The sequence below is a fragment of the Grus americana genome, chromosome 1 (assembly GCF_028858705.1).
Source record: "Grus americana isolate bGruAme1 chromosome 1, bGruAme1.mat, whole genome shotgun sequence".
Classification (NCBI taxonomy): domain Eukaryota; kingdom Metazoa; phylum Chordata; class Aves; order Gruiformes; family Gruidae; genus Grus; species Grus americana.
Genome location: NC_072852.1, coordinates 94,833,943 through 94,848,181, shown reverse-complemented (window position 1 = coordinate 94,848,181; position 14,239 = coordinate 94,833,943). Strand labels below are relative to the sequence as shown.

Sequence of the window (14,239 nt, the reverse complement as noted above, 5' to 3'; positions counted from 1 at the left end):
CCTTTACTGAAAGGGATTTTTTTTTTTTTTTTTAAATGGTTGAGGTTTTGCTTTAAGCCAGGTATGCATGTGAACTTGGGAGAAAAGCTTTCTTTTGTAGGGATTGAGAGCTGAAGTGAAACAAGTATTACTGCTATTTTAAAAAAAAAAAATCTGTTGAAATAATGTAGGAAGCGAGTACTGAAGCCTTGGATAAGCTTGGTGTATCCTAGAGACTCTGGGAAGCTGCTTCTACACATAGTTGTCTTGCATCTTAATTCTAATAGTTTAAAATCCCTGCTGTTTGTGTTTGCTGAAATAGACATTAGAAATTACTTGAATTACTAGGATCTAATTGCAGATCAAGAGCAAAGAGGGAACTAACATATGCTAAGGAGTTGTTCTGTAACTTAGTCTGGAACTATTAAGAGCAGTGTGGATGCAGCTTTAACCAGGCTCCCCAGCTGCAATAATACTAACACTACCTGATACAACAGGCATTACTGTCTTTTCTGCCACTTCTTTAAAAAGAATTTAAACTCTTGCAGGCTGAAATTGTGGAGCTATTTCAGGGGTTACTGGCAGTTTTTCTGTACTTAAATACTGGTGCATATGTGTAATGTAGACACTTAAAGTGCCTGTTTTTCTACCAATGCAGAGATTATTGACTGCTTTAAGTATTACCTAGCTGAGAGCTGATTGTGTACTTTTTTTCATTGAAACCCCCACAAATTCACAGTCCATTTGTATCAATTCTGAGTGGATTGCACTGGAGGCCCCCCAAACGTCCTACTAAACCAAAGTGCTTGTTCTGACAGACTGAAGAGCACTGAGCTCATCTCAGCTCCTCAGCGGAGTTCACCACAGTAGCTCGCTAGAGGTTTTCCATTTGGGATTCTGGGGGAGGAGGGTCCTGGCCACGGATTCCATTCTCTGTCACAGACTGCACTTTGCATTTTTAGAATTAAGTGGTTGGTGCATGAGAATCCTGCACTACTTGAATCCTCCAAAGATAGTATTTACTTCCTGCCGTGTTGCATGTTAAACTAGCGTAGAGAGGGGAAGGAAAGGCAGATGGAGTAGTTTAGAAAAATGGATGTGTATTAGTTGCTATGATTTAGGTGGAACCCAGTGATGGCCATCATGGATGCTGATTGTTATCTGGGAGGCACTAAATGCAGGAGATTTGACTCAAATGGTGAATTGTTAATTTTTTATATTTATTTTTCAACAAATAAATCTGCATTTCACCTTACGCTCTGTGGCTTGTTTCTTAACAGTTCCAGTACAGTATGTACACCAAAATGCAGTGTAAAGTACTGACTTAAAATGCCTGCTGGAATAGATAACGCCACTGAGTGGAATTGCATAACCTGTCTTTTGAGGGGGAAGGTGCTTCAGGGTTTGGCTTAATTTAACCATTAATTTTCCTCTACAAAACACACACATAGCTCATTCCAGAGAAGCCAAAAGAACAAAAAAGGCCAGAGAGCAGCTGTGGGAAGAGGAGGATGGCTGAACATGAATAAGAAGGTCAGGTGGTTTTGGGGAACATGGGTGGTTAGCTAGAGCAAGACAAAACCTTATCTCTTTCCTCCCAGCTTTGTATTTTGAAATCTCCTTCAGCCTTACTACTTTATCATTTTTGCTGCCTTGTCATGGTAAAGGCTGGATAGTTACAGTTGCTGCTGCTTCTCATCCCAAGAAGAAACAGTAATGCTGTTTGCAAATTCTTGTATTTTACATCAAAAGTACCAAGGTGTCTTCTTTCTAAGAAAAAACAAACAACATGCTAGGCTAGTTTTAAGTATTTTAAAGCCATCTTTAATAATCAGTTTGTTAGTCTCTTCAGCAAGAGCAATGAAGTAGCAAGTGCTTCCATGCAACTGATGGGAGTTGGCCTTTGGTAGTAATAATGCACTCAAACATCAAGCAATTCTAATACGTGTTTTCTGGAAGACTAGGGGCAGAAAGAGTAGATCAGCACAAGTCTTTAACTTTTCAGGTGAGGACTGCCAGGCAGCAGAACAGAAGCCCATTCTGACATGGCATTAAGGAAGCATCACATAGAGCAAAGGGTGTGGGGACACATGAATTGCTTTAACACAACTGTAGCCTGAATCACTTCTGCAATAAATGTGGTCTAGTGGAGCGCGTCCCTGCCTGCAGCAGGGGGCTTGGAACTAGATGATCTTTGAGGTCCCTTCCAACCCAAACCATTCTATGAAACAGGAATTGCAATGAAGAGAATTTAATCCATATATTTCAGGCAAGATACATGAACCAAAATCTGTTACAGATTCTTCTATAGCAGTAGTTCTGTCTGGCAGCTTCTTGCATTGTCACCAAGTCATAGCAGAATTTGGCCTGTTTTGCTTAGTGCATTAAAATTTAAGCCTTCCAAGTTAGAAGTTGGGCATTCAAGGAATTCTGTTAAGGCATATACAACTAAGAAGGACAGAGGGGGAAGAATCATGCTTTTAGATTATCTGATAATTCACTGAAAGCTGACTTCAGATGATTTCCAGGGAGAACAAGGTTCCCACTTCTGTGTTCTACAAAGAAGCCCCCAAAAGGTAACTAAAACATTGTGGTGCACAGAAAGCAATGTTTACTACTACTGTGTTGAACTGATTTCACCTCCATCTTTATTCTAGCTGTAAAATACTATAAAATAAAGTATGAGAGGATATAGAAAAGTTGTATTTGAATAAATTTTAGAATTACATCACCAAGTTTTGTTTTTTTAAAATTAGCTGGCACATTTAGCAGTAGATTGTGGAGCAATGAGCAAGGGAATCCTTCCAAAGATGAAAGCAGCAGCCGTTGTGCCAGCTGAACCTTCCCTGTCACCCAGCTTCACTTTTTCATCTCTATAGCATAGAGATCACAACGCTTCTGGCTTAAAATAGGAATTTGCTGACGTATTTCTGCAAGTTTCTCCATATCTGCAGGGAGGTAAGAAAGACCTATTAGAACAGCAGTCAAAAAGGAAAGCTCCTGAGGTCAGGCAGGGAAAAGAGCAGCTTTTGTGGAGAATGGGGTTGTAGGGCACTGCAACGGGGCAGCCCAGGCTGAAGGAAGCCTCGACTTTGCTCTTTCCTAAGGTGGCAGCTTCCTCCTAAGGAAGGAAACTGCAAGGGTATAGTCAAGTGCTGCTTGTTCTTGCTTTCCTCTAGCAAAGGTAGAGAATGGACGGGAACATGGTCTCATCTGTAATTGCATGTGCAAGCCCACAGACTTAAAAAAAAGCCTCTCATTAATCTCATGACCTGTACTCAAGAAAGCAAGCAGGAAAAAACCCCCACCTTTACCCTTACCTATATCTGTGTATATAACTGTTTCCTCAGCCCCAGCTTTGGCTATGACTTCACCCCTGCAAAATTAAGCACAGTTGTTCACAGCATTAAACACAGAGGTCTCAAGGCATCAGTCCAGTTGCTGTTGTTTATACAAAAGGGAGTTCCTACCCTTGATGTCTACAGCTGTAAAGACAGTGCTGTCCTAGAAATAGCATCATAATTCATAGCTCTGGCATAACAGAAATGGCTTCCAGGCTTTATATGTGGCACATTTTAAATGTGACATATACATAAGTATGTTTCCAGAGGTCAAGAATCATGGTAAGAGCAACTATGAGAACCAGTGCACATGAGCATGCAACATACCTCAAGGCGAAAGAAACAACTTCACCAGGGACAGCCATATATGGCAAAGACTAACACTGTCTCCTTTCAGATCCTACTGGCTTTTAATAGGAGTATACTTTTACCCTCCATGAGCTACTGAGCATTAGTTATCCTGTCTCCCACTAGGTGTTCTGTCACTGCTTTCATCACAAAGTTAAAAGCTCAAGATACAGATAAAGCTTTTCTTACTTGGCAATCATCTGGCAGAGAACTATCAGTGGATTTATCTGAAAGAAAAGCAGCTGCCTGAAGATTTGGTCACTTTTACCTCCTGTGCACCTGCATGACTTCTCCTTAAGTCAGAATGTGCCTCTTAGCTAGCTGAAGACATTCTTCTTCTTTCTTATGTCAAAGCAGTGTTGAGGAAATGAAATACTTTTGTGTACGCTGTTTATGACAGTTCAATTCTGCACAGAGAATTACCATAATGCATAGTATATACTGCAGTGAGTTTCAGGGACAAGTTGAAAAGGTCAGCAGCTTAAGCAATGCTAAATACTAGTACTAAAGTAGCTTCCTTGCTAACAAAAAGAATACATACTGTTAAACTAGTTTTAGTTTCTTTATTGTTTTTCAGTCGGACAGTTTTAAAGGATAATTTTGAGAATGTAGGCTTAAGTCTCAGGTGCTTTTTACCAAAAACTTATGACATTAAGAGTAGATGGAAACATGGGACTGAAATGTGACTATCAAGCAAAACATTTTTTAACCAACAAAAGGTGGTATGGGTTTTTTTTTCTAAACTCACCATGGATTTACTACAGTGCTGTGTCCCCAGGCAATGTAGGATGCTTTTTCATCTCTAGCAGGAGATACTGTAGCTACGAAGACTTGATTATCAACAGCTCTGTGTTCACAGAAAGATGAGGGAAGGGAAAAAGTGAGTAGAATTATTTTTTTTTTATACCACCAATTAACTAAGCAGAAGAGAAAGTATTCACTCTGAAGGGGAAGCTATATATCCTCCTAAGAACTAACCAAAATTGTAAATGATACAAAGGTCAGGGAAAGCAGAGCCTGGAAAGAGCAGTCCCTAGCACCTGCTCCAGAGTTAGTGGGTAGAATTAATTACATGTTCTTTCAGTATGTGGCAAAGTTGATTGAAGCTGACCAAATGAATAAATAATACTACAGTCAGGATTCTCAGAGTCTATTTCTATCTGTAACTACAGCAGTTCTCAAACGGTTTATTGGCTCTTCTATCTAGAGGTTTGCGTGTGAAGGGTGCTTACAGAGCCATGGGGAAAAGATCCTTGAAAGGGCATAACTGCGGAGGAGCTGGCAGGACTGAAGGATAAGAACTCCCTGCTTTTCTCCTTGACAGCAAAATCACTTTGGTGTCCTGTGCAAGGCTTGAGGAATGGTGCAGCTCCAATAGCAGAGTGGCTCTGCGGCACCAAATTCTGATGCATAGTGTCATTTGGAACACCAGAACAGTTCAGTTCGGCATGCTAGAACTCCCTTGGGAACAGGAGGATAAGCTGTTACTTGGTCCTTACCGTCCCCTTTGTAGCAGTTCCCAATGAGCTGGTCCTGTTGTCAGGTTAAAAGCCCCTGGATATATCAGCAGCTGACAACCTTAGTTAAAAAAAAAAATAAATTAAAGCCCAACCATGATTAAGGGGACGATGATTTACCCTAGAGCAGCCCTTCACTTTTGAGGCTCAAAAAGACAAGGTTTCTTTCAATACTTCCCAACCTCTGCCCAAAATGGGACCAAACAGAATCTGTCCATACATGACACAAGTGATGACTTATGTCAGCAAAGCCCTGTGATACATTACACCCGTCACCATCACTCCATCAGCAAATAGGTGTCAGGAAGTGATTGTTACTTTACTCAAGGAGAACAGACACTCATTTGAATAACAAAGCCTTGACCACAACATGCATTTTGTGTTACTGGGCTAGGATAAGAATGCCCGATCACATGGATTGCCCAGTACATACCACCCCGAAATGGCCCTGCATAGTTCAGGCCTTAGGGCTAACCACGCTCCATTAGGTGACCCAGCCTCACCTTGCTGTCCATAGATCTGAGCCATCTCAGCAAATCTGATATCATAGCAGATGCCCAGGCCCACTTTACAGTATGCTGCTCTCAAAACACAAGAAACAACAGTCATATCACTATCACAAGTACACAAAAGCAATCACAAGACTCCTTGTAGCCATCCTGCCAGCTGTTATTTTGTGTGTCTCACAAACAAGAGGCACTATATTTAAATGCTCATCCTTATCTGTAACAAGCACTGGCTATTTGTGGGGGTGCATTTATGCTTCATGATGAGAGTGAGACTTACTCTTTAAGACTGTGAGAAGCAGTCTTACCTACCCTCTAAAACCAGCCATTTCCACAAAATCATGTTATATCAGGTCTTTGTGTAATGTATTCCTCTCCGATTTAGCTGCAGGTTTTTCAATTCTTTTCAAGAAAAGAAAGCACCTCAATTCCTCTTCATGGACTAAAGAAACTACAGTCATGTACTTTCTCCCTGGAAGTGTTCAAGGCCAGGTTGGATGGGGCTTTGGGCAACCTGGTCTAGTGGAGGGTGTCCCTGTCCATGGCAGGGGGGTTGGAACTAGAGGATCTTTGAGGACCCTTCCAACCCAAACCATTCTGCGATTCTATGATTGCAAGAAGGAAAAAGTGACCATGGGAGACAAGACTCTTCAGAAAGCTCAGTAAACAGGACGTGTTAATCCATGAACACTGGGGGGGAGGGAAGTAGGTGTCTTGCTTTATCTGATGTGGTTGATTCAAGAATGTTGAAATGGATTTACAGTTAACTGTCTCCATTATTATATCATCCTCACATGAAACAACATGCCAGTGTAGCTGTTTGCCACATATAAAACATGGCTTGGAAAAGAATTTCAGAACAATTTCAAAGATGTAACTGCTATAAAAAAAACCACAGTAACTTCTCTTTAACAAATCAATAGGATCACTATTTATTAAGCAAAATGCCATGATGTATGCTTAACCCTTTCTACTCCTCTGTCCTTTTGCAATCATATTGCCTTTTTAAAAGTTTCAGAAGTGACCCACACACTTGGAACAAGCTTAGACTGTATTTGCCTTGGTTGTCAAGTTCCTAATACAAATTTGATAGTCTAAAAATCCACTGCTTGGGAAAAGAACTCCAGAATGACTATAGTGCTACTGTGGTAGAGCTCCTTAAAGAGAGGGCTTGTCTTATACTCACGAGTGTCAAACATGGAGAAACTATTCCCTGGACTCAGAGTTTCAGACTCTTTGAACTGTATCTTCCCAGGAATATTAATGTCAAATAAATGAACCTGTAATTATAGTATGATTAATAGCAGTTAATAACAATTTCTCTGCTTGGTGTTTGAGGCTTATTCCATTAGGCACATGTTTTCTAGTTAACATTATCTAGACTTGTCTTTTGTCAGGGTCCCAACTAAACATTGCTTAACATTGTGAGATCTCCTAAAGATGATTTAAAGCAGTTTTCTTCGTTATAGAAATACATGTCTAAAGTTATTTGGGAAATAAAAAAAATAAAATAAAAAAGACTGGCTATTTTAAACAACACATATAATCCCTGTGACTCAAGTGATGCACATAATATTTACATTGCTTACCAAACAGAATGCCCTGTCCTTCTCCTGTGCAGTAATAAAGAGTAGTTAAAAATAGCTAAAACCATAACAGTTAATTTGTACTATGGCTCTATATCTTCTTCATGGAAAGAATCTCTGCAAAGTAGCTAAATATCGTGATCTAATGAGTAATTTTGCAAAAGAAAGGATACATATAAAAAGTCTTGAATTTGTCAGGATGATTTTAAGGTATGTTAAAGCAGGTAATATTTTCCTAAGATTTTAGTCCCATTTCTGCAAAACTTCTCCAGTAAATACCTTCACCATGTCATAAAGTTCCCATGACTTCAGCTGTGCAGATGCCTCTTAGCCCCTGCAGACAGTCTTTATCCCTCCCCTGCAATGGAAAATTCTGTTCCCAACCAGAGCTTCCTAACAATACAGCTGGTTTTATATGATTATTTGTTCATATTTATACAGTAAAAGCCTGCACTCATTCTATAACCAACTACCAGGCTTGCAGACTGGTGTGGTGTGATCGATGGAAAGCAACATAGTACTTCAGAAAGTGATCTAATAACGTAGCAAGTGTAGAATCAGTTAACAGAAGAAATTAATACCTGCACCCCAGAGGTATTTTGCACCACCTCATTTGTTCCAAGTAACCTTGCATTTCTCTTTTGTTTTTCCTTGAAAGAAATAAGCTGTTGTTCACCTAAGGAATAATACCTGTATGCACAGTCAGATTAACAGAAACTACATTCTACAGTTATGAAGAAAAGGCAGTTTCTCAGAAGGCATGAAGCAATGCCCAGGTGGGATGACAGTAAGCAAGCATCTACCACAAACAGCAGACACAGCTTAACTAAAGAACTTGGACTTCAGTTGTCTGCAGTAATCATACATATAGCACACATAGTATATAAAGAACAGTATTTATGATAACAGAAGGAGTAAATCCATTGGGAACCTGAGGGAAAATCCTGATCCCACTTAAGTGGCACTATGTTTTAGACCTAGACCAAGGTACACAGATGAGTTGTATCAGGATTTACTCTTTACTACAGTTTTCCCAGCAACTGGGAAAAGCCAATTATGCCTTCTGCATTTTGTCATCCTTATCCAGAACAAATTTATGGCCACCTTTGGAAGGAGTGTTTACATGTCCCAAATAAAAATTACATGCAATTTTACTGACAGTACACAGCTTATTATTAATGGAATATTCTACTAATTCATATCATCTTTAGGCACAGATGAAATAATTTGTGCAACATTGCTGAGTAACCTTTTAATAACAACATTCTGCCATCTTACCTTCCTATGCTTTGCCAACATAGCACCATCAGGCCCAAAGACAGTACATGTATTATACAGCTTTCCGTCATCCTCTTCTGGAATGGAGCCTTTATAAAGGTGAGAACAAAGATTTCCCCCACTGCATTATGTGGAATTTTGATCCAATGGCACCAAGAGACATTGCCCATTTTCACCCTCAGTGAGGTTACTAAGAGTACACTACCTCCAATGAGATATATGCTGCACTCCTTTGCAACTTCTGAGAGCTTTCGTGTTGATTCCCCAGGGATCTTCTCTGCATAGTCCTTAAAGTATTGGGTTCCATATGGAGAATTAAAACATTCCTAGAATTAGGGGGGGAAAAGAAAAAGTTAAAATCCAGTCACAGCACTGCAAAGAGATGTACTTGACCTTTCAAACTCCTCTCTATCAGCGTTGTCATACAATCTTTAGTTACAGCAGTTTAGTTTACAGGAGCTCCATAAGCAAATCAGAAAATATCAGGAGGCCAGACAGACCTTAACAATTAGAGAAAATGCAGTGGATGTGTTGGTGTGAATGTGTGCTGAACAGAACATGAGCTAGGAGTATCATGCAAGCTGCAAGTAACAAAGCTAGCATGTTTACCAGTCTAGACGTAGCAAGATCACAAGGGACGTTCTCATCAGAACAATGAGCTAAGTTCTGCCTAGCTCATTTGACAACTTACAAGCTAAACAGATCCTCTCAGAACTATGAAATGCTTGTGCTCGTCCAGAGCCCATCATTTCTTCATTTTTAAAAGGACCTTTGCAAAAGCATGCATTTCTCAGAATTACTTATTCTTTTGCTAAAATGATCCTTTAAACACTATTTCCTCCAACTGAACAGTGTCTTCTGTCCTAGGCTCTAGTTAAAGATTTCCTATCCCTCAGAACCAGGCATGTAATCCTTAGACAGCAAGATTAATAGAGCAGTTTAGATGCCTAAACTAGGTGGCTAGTGGTATTTGAGATGCCCAAGATACAGAGAAAACTTTTACTCTGCATTATATTTGCCAGCTCTGTGAGGACATGAGACATCCCCTGCAACACTTTTTTGTCCCCTAAAGGAGTACAGCTGAAGGCCACAGATAGGCTATAAGACAGTACCAGTACCTACTATTTGGCAAGCAATTCTCAGCCTCAGTTGTTACCTTGGTTCACTGGAAGTTGGAAGAAGGAGAAGGAGAAAATAGAAAATCTAGTCCTGTGCTCTCCAAAGTGATAAGCATACAGGGATAGGTCTTTGAATTGCTATCAATTTCTAGATTCAAATGAATTCTGTTTTTATTTCTCTATCCATAGACATTACAAATTTTCTCTCACAAATTTTTCCTGGTTCAGAAATGAAAAAAGTTTAACACATCAAGGCTAAGATGTCATAGGAAAACTGCTATGTGCCTCTGCAGAGGTGTAGATTATATAGTCAGCGTGAGTTACTTCTGGTTTTTATATAGTGTGACTTAAAAAACAAAATGGAGGTAAGAGAATACTTCATGCCCACGTCTTAATACCAGTATAAAATCTACATACCAAAAGTCTGTGAAAGGCCTTGCCCCTGTTTGGCAAGTTTTACTCTAAAAGCATAAATTATCGTTAGCAAAGTATCTTAACTGAATAGGTCTGGAAAACTCAATGTTTGTACACGTGATGAAACTAGCAAATAATAGATAATCTCAATGTAGGAGGCCCAGCCAGAATAATCAAAGGTCACATTTGCAACACAAGAGCTGTGCTAGCACAGGGGAGCTGGGAAGGTTGCTTAATACTTTGCCTGTGACAGCAGGATAGAAAACATTCTGTGTGTAAAACATCCAGACCAAAAGTTCACCCAAAGAACTTTGCACTCCTGAGTCAGATGCTGCAGGACACAGGGGTAATACACACGTACCCCCAACAAAAAAAGCTCAAAGCTGCACTGGAAAGGTCACCTCACTGCCAGCACGCTCATCTGTGTGACAATTCAGCAAGTTAATCATGGCTGATGTCCAAAAAGTAAATCAGAAAGGCTTCGTAATTTTAATTGGCTGTTTATGTTCCCACACAAGGAAGTCACAAGAGAAGTGTGTTTTAATCATAATTCAGCCACAAGTGACCTGCTGGAAATGTCTGAAGTCTATTTGTTTCTCATGTACTATCTAATCAGGAATGATTATGACAAAGAGAGTCACTGTATACCTGTATCCCTTCATCTTCATATCAACATTCTTTAGCTGAAAAATCACCTTTTCCTACATTTCTAGCACAGAAGGCTTCTACAAAGATTCAAACCACCATGTCACTTTTGTGAACTCAGAACATACCAGTTAAGGAATTGCCTGGGATTTAAACCAGCAAAAACTTAACCGGAATCTTATACCACAAAAAAAGACAACCTGCCTTTTTTCCTTCTTGCTTTCCCCTTTCAAGTGTGCTCCTAGACAGAAGCCCTGGGTTTTTTTCCTATTTGGGAGCCTCATACAGCATCTAAGCTATCCAGAGAGAAATGGGAATATATAATGTATTAGTAACACTAGAAAAGTTTCCAAGGGTTTAAGGTATAGGTGCTAAATAGACCATGATCTTTACTCACAGGCAGAGCCACAACTTTTGCTCCTTTAGCTGACGCTTCTCTCACCAGCCCACAGGCTCGTTGAAGGTTATCTGATTTAACAGTTGATACATGGAGCTGAATAAGAGCCAGGCGGAAGTCTATTGGCAGAAAAGAAAAAAATTAGTCAGCAGAACTTCCCCAGGAAAAACTCTTCAAAATTTGAATTCACTAATGAGCATTTAACAAAAGAAATTTGCTTATATATTAATATATACACAAACCACTTCCAACTCATTTTGCAGTCTGTCTATGACTCTGGAAACGCTCATCACACAGGGAGAACATTCAAACCTAGGCTCGATAATGTAACCATACATCGCCATCACTCTGTTCAGGTTGAAGACCACAGAGTTCACATGCTAGTAACACTTAGCCTAGGCAGTACCCAGCCCAAGTTCTAACCTAAGATATTGTGTGACAAAGGGAGACCGCTAGTCACCTACACCTGCTTCTTCCTTCCCATTTTGCTACATGCTTTGCGAGCCAATCTTTTTGTTGTGCCCGTTGCCTGATGAGCACTGCATGTCCAAAAAGCCACTATCAAACCAATGGCCATAAAACCCAGTAAAGATAACATCTTTCCTGATAATTTCTTTGCAATATGCTTTCTAGCCAAGCGATGGTTGCAAATGTTATCAACGCTGTCTCTGCTGTGGCTAAGCAGGATTTATATTTGCAGGGTCTTGAAATACATAAGCGGAAGAGATCAAATGAAGTTTTGTGCACACCCCTTGGACTTCCTTCCATGAATTTCCTAGTACTAGGGCTGTAGCAAAACACATTCTGATCAGGTAGAACTGTCTCCTTAAAAAAAACCCAAACAAAAAAACAACAAACCAAACTCTTTCTTCATAAAGAAAAGTACCCTGGTTTCAAAGCACCTCTCCTCTCTGGAAAACTTCCCTGTCATACATTCAAAGATCACTATAGGATAAAGAAGGAGCTGCAAGCAACACAGCCTCATTGGTCAGGGAAACAGAAAGAACTGACTCAAGCGAAGATGAGATCGGGTCAGGAATAGTCAGGCAGAATATCTTTCTTCCTACTTTAGTTCTCACTTCAGTAGCTAAGCAGCTAATTTCTAGAGGTTAAGCAAATGATTAACTGCTCACTTTGCCACTCTTCATGTGAGAGATTCTTAATATTTGGTTTATTGAGAAAAAGCTTCACTGAAATTTTGAACAGATGTAACCATAGTTACCTTCCAGACCCACCCAGATAACCATACTAGGAATCTGTCTAAAACTCTCCCATATTTGTGGAATGTCTTTTCGCTCAGAGAAATCAGACACTTAAAAGATTTACATTTCAGCATAAATTCACTTTTGAAAAAACCCCCCAAAACCCACACCCCCCAAACAACAAACCCAAAAGAGCACATACTAGGAAAAATTCTACCTCCCTCCCTTTCTATAATGTTTAAAAGACCAGGAAACCATTAATTTTATTTTCCCTGTGCCTCAGTTTTGGAGTTTGTTAAAGGGCAAAATTAAAGCTCAGTAAAGAACACATGTACTTGTGCCTAGTTTTGTTTAAAAACGCTGAGATGTAGGAGTAACAGAAATACAGAGAAACGTGCAACAGTGCTGTAGATGCCCAAGATCTTTTCTTCTGGCCTTGCTAAGCTGCCTCAAAAACTTCTTTAAAAGCAATTCTTAGGATAAGCCTACAGCAATGCAAACCACGACCAGGTAAAAGCGTGCAGAGTAAAATAATGGTTCATACTTGTATCACTACGAAACACTTTTTTTGGAAAACATCAGAAGCTAAGTACGTCTGGTTTGTTCAGATCAAATTTCTTGCCAAGAGGACCGTTGCAGCAGTACCCAGAGATGCACGGCAAGCGGTTTCTACCGGTCTGTAGCAAGGTGAGAGTGCCCGGGGCAGCTCTCTCTAGCACCTGCATTGTTTCACACCGCCCTCCAAAGCCTCAGCGACAGCCCCCAGGACTGAAGCCTTTCCAGTCCACGCTAGGACTGGGGACTCCGGGGGACGCTGGCCGGGGCAGCAGCCAGCCCACGGCCCGTCTCCGGTTGCGTCCCCACACTCAGATAAGAGGATAACGGCCCAGTGGGGACAAGGAGGGGCCGGCAGCGGCTCAGGTCGGCCCCCGGGGCCACAGGGGAGGCGGTGACTCCTCGGAGAGCCTCAGGGCGAGCGGGGAAGCCGGCACTACGCAGCGGCCCCTCTCACCGGCTGAGGCCCGTGGCGGGAGCCCGGAGCTCGGCTCGAGGGGCAGGTTCAACCCGCATCGGCCCTTTTCCCCACGTCCCCGGCAGGGAGGGAGCGCGAGGGGAAAACCGTTCCTCCGCGCACGCCGCCACTCACTGCTCATGGCTCCGCGCGCCACCTGCATGCCCACACGGCCCCCGCGGCTCCTCCCTCAGAGCTGGGCGGCCCGCCCGGGCGCATGCGTGCCGGCGCCGGGCTGAGGGCTGCTGGGAAATGTAGTCCCGCCCCAGGGCTGGGTGGGCGGTGCCCAAGGCGGAGGCCCACAGCCAAACGCGCGGCCGAGCCGGCCGGCGGCTGCAGCTCTGCCCGCCAGTGCCCCGGCAGGAAACGGGAGCGCCTCTTCAGCACCACCCGCGGCGGGGCTTGTTTAAAAACGACTCGTATACTGCTTTTAAAGCGGTCTGGCTAGTTCCTTGATCCGATTTCACAGCACTGCCCCACACAGTTCTGCCGACGCAGCTGGAGGGAGCGGCGCAGCCCAGGTTCAGAGCAGGAACGAGCTGGGGAGGAATTACCCCGAGCCCAAACCACTGCTGAGCCCTTTCCCCCTGCGTAACCCCAGGGGATGGCAGGGAGCCGGGAGCACTCCTTCAGGGCCAGTTCAGCACCTGGCAAAAACACAGCCGTGCGTCTAAATCTCGGTGCCCCAAAGAGTTGATGTGCCAACATCCTGTTTTCCCAGCCCTTGGCAATCCCTAGCAGCCTTGTATTTGCTAAGGGCTGGTCCCGAGATCTGTACCGGCTCACAGGCAACTCGTTCACCTGGGACATCCCCACCCCCATCTTCTTTTACCAGAACCACATCTCCTAAGGTACAAACCAATACGCTAACTGCCAGGCTGTTTTTATTACTACGT

General features: G+C 42.1%; 2 protein-coding genes across 3 annotated transcripts in view; both read right to left on the bottom strand.

Annotated features, from left to right (window-relative positions):
• Positions 1-14,239, bottom strand: part of TBC1D23 (TBC1 domain family member 23) — a 125,929-nt gene that overhangs the window by 70,640 nt on the left and 41,050 nt on the right. The window lies entirely within an intron of this gene.
• On the bottom strand, positions 2,215-13,574 carry NIT2 (nitrilase family member 2). Of its 2 annotated transcripts, XM_054828129.1 has the most exons (11): positions 13,479-13,574; positions 11,130-11,248; positions 8,761-8,881; positions 8,556-8,644; positions 7,859-7,927; positions 6,878-6,971; positions 5,689-5,763; positions 5,168-5,246; positions 4,417-4,515; positions 3,300-3,355; positions 2,215-2,927 (listed from the first exon to the last, which is right to left on the bottom strand). In XM_054828129.1, the coding sequence occupies exons 1-11, from the start codon at positions 13,504-13,506 to the stop codon at positions 2,839-2,841; spliced, it is 918 nt and encodes a 305-aa protein (XP_054684104.1). In that variant the 5' UTR covers positions 13,507-13,574; the 3' UTR covers positions 2,215-2,838. The 2 variants fall into 2 exon arrangements, with proteins under 2 accessions (XP_054684104.1, XP_054684114.1); XM_054828139.1 differs by lacking the exon at positions 7,859-7,927 and having other exon boundaries at positions 13,479-13,573.